The 7,549-nt window shown below is 46.6% G+C and overlaps 1 protein-coding gene across 1 annotated transcript; it reads right to left on the bottom strand.

The window, feature by feature from the left end:
- Positions 1-1,855: 1,855 nt before the first annotated feature.
- Positions 1,856-5,072, bottom strand: OTUD1 (OTU deubiquitinase 1). The gene is made up of 2 exons (XM_032474148.1): positions 3,016-5,072; positions 1,856-2,935 (listed from the first exon to the last, which is right to left on the bottom strand). The coding sequence occupies exon 1, from the start codon at positions 4,547-4,549 to the stop codon at positions 3,092-3,094; it is 1,458 nt and encodes a 485-aa protein (XP_032330039.1). The 5' UTR covers positions 4,550-5,072; the 3' UTR covers positions 1,856-2,935; positions 3,016-3,091.
- Positions 5,073-7,549: the final 2,477 nt, after the last annotated feature.

The raw sequence follows: 7,549 nt of genomic DNA, 5'->3' as shown, positions 1-7,549 counted from the left end.
CTAACCAATTTCGATGTTCGAGGGACGCTGAGGCATTTCCTCTCCTCTATAAAATGTGGCTTCTGAGAAAAGGCTTTGTGTCTAATGAAAATGTGGCTGTATAAAGCATACGGACCCCAGGTTTAGAAGACTGCAACTGAAGAATCACATGTACATGTCCTGGTGCTGCTTATCACTAATGGTTTACTACTCAGTCCAATTAAACATACTAGCACGAGTCAATTTTAGAGAAAAAATGTGAGTGGAAAATGAACAAAAGGATCAAGGAATTAGGTTTTAGGTTTTCACCAAAATCATTAAGTACTGTGCCATTTTAGTTTTTTAATGAAACAGTAATAAAAAAAATCACACTAATAGTTATTTGTATCATAGTTTTTATCTATGTACCACTGGAGTAAAATTTTCAAGTTAATCATATGATTTCCATATTAATTTATCTGAAAACACAATTGGATTTACTTATAGTTTATCCTCCCCATCACATTTTATGGTGAATGCAGTAAACTCTAAACTTTAGCTCACAGCATGGACTGTTTCCTTCATACAGCTTTGAGCCTCTTAGCTTCTATATGGGTAACTGGAGGAATGAACTGTTGAATAAATGTTTGCTAAAAGGAAATAAAAGTCAACCACATTTCCACCTCTTCCACCGCTCAAGTCCTCAGTGACCCAAGATTGCTACTGCTAACACAGAAAACTGGTATGAAAGTAGAGAACAAACATGGAACATAAGGGAGTGATGAATATTGCATTTCTTCAAAAAAAACTAAGCCATAGAAAGAGGATGGGAAAGACATAAACAAACCTTTCAGGCAAGACAACCAAAATAATATGTTGCCATGTAACATAATCTTGGGAGCCATTTAATTTTATGTAAACATATCACTCTCTTTGAGAATCTCAATCAAGGACTCAGGATCCTAATTTGAAAATGAAACACAACAACACAGAGGAACCTGTTTCTTCAAAGCAGTAATGGGCTTACAGAATGCTTTTTAGGAATTCGTTATCTAATCAAGTCTGTTCACTCCTTGTGTAAATGTTAAGTATCCCCCAAATTCATACACATCTAAATCAAGTGGAGAAAAGGGGAGAAACCACACTTGCTGCATAATTCAAGTAAAAGAATTTCTTTCTTCCCAAGTTGCATACTTAGTGAAACCATGAAGCAAGCCTTATCTTACCTAAAAATCAGAGATTCATAATTAAGGCAATATTGAAACCTTTGACAAATTGTCTTTCCTTGAAAACCACCCTTCCAAAAATGGTTAAGCAACAAACTCAAAGACAACTTGTGTCTATATAACCATGACATCAACTGAAAAGTGAAAAATCCAAAATAGCCTTTGTTTATTCTGCAATAAACATACCGACATTATGTACACAGAGGCACTTGTCAACTGAATGATAACACATCTTAAAATTAATGGATTCCCATGATCTCAAGAGACTAGTTAAAAGTTAGGATAAAAGGGTGCTGCTTTGGTTACTGTTTAAAACATTAAAATCTGTGCTGAGAGATTTTATATACTATAAAATCTATAGACATTGTGCTAGTTAATACCACACTTGAACTTCCCTGTTCATTAGCCAATGGGTACATCTATAGTTTTCAGTAGGATTATAATTAGAAATAGTGAGAACAATTTCCTGAGTTATTCCACTTTTAAATTACATTTCATTAAGACTTATCCTTTGAAATTACTGATTATCCTACCCTGTTCATGTGAAAACTTAAGAAACCTCTCATAATTCTGACATCTTTACACATGAAAAGAAAAACTGTATATATGTAAGGAAAGTTACTACAGATGTCACTTTGTCATTTAAAAAATCACTTTAGCCAAAGACACTGTAAAAGTAAAATTATGCATTTTATTCACTCATTCCACCAGCTGAGAACTGCTCTATTGTACAAACACAGTATTGTACAAAAAAAATCACAAAATGTTACAAAATAAAAAAGTACAAACTGCATTACTTAATAAATAGAACTAAAGTAGTTAAAAGTGGAAATGAGAGAGGTTTTAGGTTGGAAACACTGTTTGACCCAGCAAACCATACAAGCTCTGTATACAGATATTTTTATTTGTACATAATACAGGCAGTCCTATTTTGCCTTTGGAAAGAATTTTAAAGGAACAGACTATTAAAACAGTATTCTCCCGCTATAAAGTAACTGCAAAGGTTGGCTGGAGGCATTTATGCCATTCATTTTTGAATCTCTCCATTGAATCCAAGAAACTATATATAAAGCAGGAGGCTTATCTTGTCACCAAGTCTTCCATCATGTTAAGATTCCTTTTCAACAAAACGACAAATATAAATAAAAATAACAGAGAGCACCAGACAGTCTAAACATCAACCAGAGTACAGAATAATCACTCTGCCATCAGCAAACATCAGGCTTGCATTCAAGTAAGAGCTGGTACTAGCCCTTAAAGGAAAAAAAAAATTCTTCCCACAACCTCAAGTATTTCTTTAAAGGTTGGCCATTTCTAGAAAAATAATGATTTTCAAAACAACACATCTGTTTCATCAAAATGGAATGGGCCATCATCTGGCAATATGTATGCATCAACATCCATTTGAAATAATTGTCTAAGTATTGTAAAATTCAAATTCAACAACAGAAAATATTAAATCACAACTCTTCAAAATAATAAACTTCAAATAAAGCACTTCTCTCGATTTATGCTGGAAAGCTGTTTGTCTAGACAAAACACATCATAGATGATGGTACACCAGTTTTTAAAAACGTTGTGCAAAAATACGTTTTTATAGAAAATAGATTATCAGGAATGAACAAATTTACATTGTGAGAAACCAGCTTACCAATTAAGTCGTGCCAACTTTATACAGCAACTCACAAATAGCAGTAGGATCACCCAAAGCTATCATAAAACATCATTTAGGTGCCCAGCAACCTTCAGCTCTGAGGAGAAAACATTCAAAAAAACGATTAAGGCATTACACCTAAAGTAAATCTACTAGAGAGTTTGAAAGTGCTATTACCCTGTTAGAGTTCATATAATTCTCCAAACACAAATAAGGTTTGCCATTTTCCCAGGGCGGAGGTTTCTCAGACACTTCAAGAGCATGCATTTTGTTCAATATACATTTTGGATAGGGATATGGCCATGGACTTGGCAAGTTCTTCGTCGCGTTTTCTCTGCACTTGAGTCTGCCTGCACCAATTGTCATACTCCGGATTAGGATAGGAGTGATCTAACACCGCATCATAATGTCCGTTGCTGAGCCAACTGAGCCAAATGCTAGGCCTTAGGGAATCCTCTGGGCCCAAATAGTGAATCATGGTAGACACCGTGGGGCTCTCCAACCTCCCTCCAGTAGTTAGGTGTATATTCACGTTCAGCATCTGACCCATGGCCAGCAGTTCGGGGTACCCGGCCCACACCCCGTCTTGAGCAGCAGCGATGATAAACTCCCCGACGTCGCCCTCAATCAGGGGGCTAAACTGGTCGAGGTGGTCGGCGATGTAGTGCACCGTCTCCTCCCTCAGCTCCCAGTGCAGGCTCTGGTCTCCGTACACCGCCTTGCTGACTGCTCGGTAGAGACAGTTGCCGTCGGGAATGATGTGAAATCGATACTGGTTCCTCTGTCGCAGGTACTTGTCCTGCCTCTCCACCTCCACCAGGTACAGGGCCAGTTCCTCGTCCGGTGGATCCGACGTGGAAACGACCACTGCCTCCGCCGCGCCGCCCTGGGCTGCCTCGCCGCTCCGAGCCGGGGGCGCCTCGGCCTCCGAGTCGGGCCGCCGCGGCTCTTCGGCGCCGGGAGGCTCGCTACGGTCTCCGGCCCGGTCCCAGCCCCGGAAGCTCCTCTCCGCCGGGCGTTCCTCGGCCCACGGGCCGCGGCCGGGGCCGGGCTCCAGGCTCCCCGGGGGCGGCGCGGGGCCTCGGTGCTTGGCGGCGGCCAGGGCCTGGCGGTGCTCGCTCAGTCGGAAGTTTCTGTCGGGACCCTCGCGGGCCGCGTCCAGGCCCGCAGACTCGGCGCCGTCTGGCCTCAGCAGCTCCTCCAGGGGCCAGGCCATGGAGCCCCGCCCCTGCGGGACGGGTGCGCCTGGCAACGGGGGCAGCAGGAGGCAGCGGCAGGCCGGGGCGGCGGGCACCGAGGCGCCGGGCTCGGGGCCGCGCAGCAGGAGCCGGTCGGCGCCCAAGGCCCGCACGGTGATCTGCGCGGTGGACGTGTAATGCGGCGGCAGCGGCGGCTTGCAGGACCCGCCGGACGGTCCGGCGGCGGCGGCCGAGGCGGGGGCGGCGGCCCCGGACACCACCTCGAAGCAGGAGGAGAAGGCGGGCATCTTGGCGGCGGGGGCGGCGGCGGCTTCGCGGGGCTCGGCGGCCGCGGCCGGCTGGCACTCACCGGTCTCGGGCTCCGGCGCGCCGCTGGCAGGTCCCGGCGGCTGCAGAGAGACCGTGAACGGCGCGGGGGCGGCGGCGGCGGCGGCAGGCGGAGCGGGGGCTGCGGCCGTGGGACCCGGGCCCCCGGCTGGGTAGTGGGTGTAGACGCTGCTGTAGAGCTGCATGTCCCTGCCCGCCGCTCGGCCCCTTATAGGCCCGCGGAGCCCCGGTGAGGGGACACACCCTCCGGGCCCGGGGGAGGGGGGCGGCCGCGCGCGGTGACCCAGTGCCCCGGGAATAGAAATGAGCGAAGGGCCGCCCGAGCGTCAGGAGCCACAAATAGCGCCCAGGTCCCCGCCAAATTCCTGCTGCGCCACAGCGCGCGGTGGGGGCGGGGAGGGGACGCGCGCTCGATCCCGGCCGGCGCGCCCGGCCCGTAGACCCGGGGCGCCGCGCCCGCTGCCGCTGCTCCGGCCCGCGGCGGCCGCTGGGGACACTCGGAGGAAGCCGCCTGCCCCGCTGGAGCGCGTCCCGCGGGCGAGGAGCTGAGCAGGGCGCGTGGAGGGGCCGGGAGGCGGGGCCGCGGTTGTTTACCTCAGGCTGCGCGGCAGTGTCACGTGTCCCCGCTGGAATGCGCGGCTCGTCGCGGCATCCCGGTTAACCGAGCGGGCTCGCCCCGCCCCTCCTCGCCCCGCCCCCTTCTGTGACGTCACGGGCGTGGCCTGCGGCGCGGGCGGGAGCGCAGAGGCTCCGAGTCCTGCGCAGTTAAGGGGCTTTGGCCGCTCCCCTGCATCAGTCCCAGGTTTTGGACCCGCGGCTGGGTGGGCGCTGCTTGGGCCGTGCTAGAATGCTTGAAAGAGTGCGTTTCGGAATGGAGGACCGATCGCTGCCCTAAAAGCCGCGTGGCCTCTGCAGGATCAGAGCACCAGGGCAGTCTTTTTCATTTCATTCCTCTGATGATATTGTTAATGTAGCTTGACGCCGCCTTTCTCCCCAGGACCTTGCTGCCCTGCTAAACCGAAACTTTTCTGCACCCTTAACCCATGTCGACAAGCAAATGCAAGACTTGGGCGAAATACCAAATGCCTCACTACCTCTGGCCTTTTGAAAATGGGTGTAGCTGCTAACCAGAGGCCAGAGGCAAAGTAGACGGGGTCATGATGGATTCTGAGAATGTTGAAATGGAATAGAATATTGAAAACAGTTCTACCTAACTGTGTTAGTTGTCCATGTTTGTATAGGAAAGCCATAATATTCATATGATCAACCGTGTACTGACTATAGTAGTGGCTGCTTTTGCTTTATTCTGAGCTTTGATCACATGCTGAACTAGGGCTCTAAACTTTCAAAGTGAACCTAGGAGCTGTCTCAGCGTTTTAGTGTGGGGGGAAATAGCTGAGGTTATGATCTATGCCTCCCCTCACCCTTCTGCTGAAATGTAGATTCCATGAATGGAAAGACTGCATCTTGTTGGCTATTACGGTTACAAACCCAAGCACAGAGCCTGGCACAGAGTTGAAACTAATTAATATTTACTGAATGAATTAATGAAAGAGGAGTTTCCAAGGCAGTGAAGCCAGAATTACCATCTCCTGACCAGGGTCTTTAATTTGCCATGGTAGGTGTGACTGACAGGATCCCAGCAGCTTTTGCTCAGGTCACTTGAACCTGTTAGGTAAATCAGCTCAGAAGGAAAAACAACCATGTAAATATGTAACCAGCTTTTCGCTTGTAAACCTCACTGGCTGAGTAGAAAAGAGAAATTACTTAGGTTTCATCAATGATTTGGGGGTTATCTCCTGCTCTGTGTATTCAGCTGTCTTTAGCCTTTCAGTAGCTGGCGTTCTGAAACAGAAGACAAAACTATTAGCAATAAAATAATCCTCAAATAGTATTTACTGAGTGCCCATTGTGTGCCTAGCAGAGCTAGAAAACGGGAGCATGGAGGGAGATAAGGAAACTTTTTTTTTTTTAATTTTAATCCTAAAGCAAGTTTGTGTTTTGAACAGACTAGGGTAAACACAGTGGGGGGAAATAAGGCTAGGTACACAGAAGACAGACTAGATTTGATGTACGAAATTAGGAATGTCAAAAAAACCAAAATTCAGTCATTAAATTTGATATTCTGATTGGCTTTATTAAGCAATCCAGGCTTAATTCCATCAGGCAGCATCCCAACTAGCTACTAGAAGGGGTTGAACAAAATGGAAACTTTTTTAGTAGGAAGAAGGCTGGGGCCTTCTTAATAAAGAGTCATTAGCAAAAAAAAAAAAAATTATTTTTAGTTCAGGACTTTTGGAGGAGGCGAGAGGTTAAGGTCCGTCAAGTGTTTTATCAGGCAGATTGCTTCTTCTTCCTCTAGGGGATGAAGAAGGCCTACAGGACAGATGACCTCATTGGTGCTGAGCAGATGATTCCAAACTGGTTGATTAAGATTACATTTCAGCAGAAGGTTGAAACTGCAATTTAATCTTTGTTAGTTGTTATGGGGCCCATTTTGGGCCTATTTCTTTCTTTCTTTTCTTTTTTATAACAGGAAAACAAATATAAACAAAGATGCAAAGATTCGAGACTTGAACGTATGTGAAGGCTCTTTGTTGGTTTTTTTTTTTTCCTTTTAGTTTCTGCGGGGACAGTGCGTCTATAACACTGCATATTCACTGCGAGACTCAGTGTCACTCTGTACCTTGGTCTGGAAAATCTTCCTAGAAGAAATGGTACTTTAAGAAGCTCAAAGCAGGGATGATTGCCAGCCTTGGAAATGAGAGTTGTTTTCTGCCCTTGGAGTGTGACAGAAAGCAAGGCCTTGCAAGTGATAGCAAAAAAGTTAGGGTGGAAAAGCGGGAGCAGCAGATCTGATTCCTTGATACTCCATCTGAAAAGAATTCCTAATGATTCCCTTCTGGAAAATCATCTGTCTAGCATATTTGGGGGCTGTGCAGAAAACTGGCAGAAGTTTAGGAAACTAGGTTTCTAAACCAAACCAGTTATTGAATAGGCTAGAAAAACAGGAAATTTCATCAACTGTCCACCAAAAGATAGCAACAAGACAATCCACAGATTAAAACAAAACAAAAAGGACAAGTCGTTTAATCAATGAATACTTATTGAGCACCTGCTATGCTTCCAGCAAGGTGTCAATTACAGGGACTTTAGAAACAGATTCTGTCCTGCAGCCCAGGCAG

This window comes from Camelus ferus, chromosome 35, assembly GCF_009834535.1.
Source record: "Camelus ferus isolate YT-003-E chromosome 35, BCGSAC_Cfer_1.0, whole genome shotgun sequence".
Classification (NCBI taxonomy): Eukaryota; Metazoa; Chordata; class Mammalia; order Artiodactyla; family Camelidae; genus Camelus; species Camelus ferus.
The sequence above is the reverse complement of the archived record's forward strand: the minus strand, read 5'-3'. Positions and strand labels throughout refer to the sequence as shown.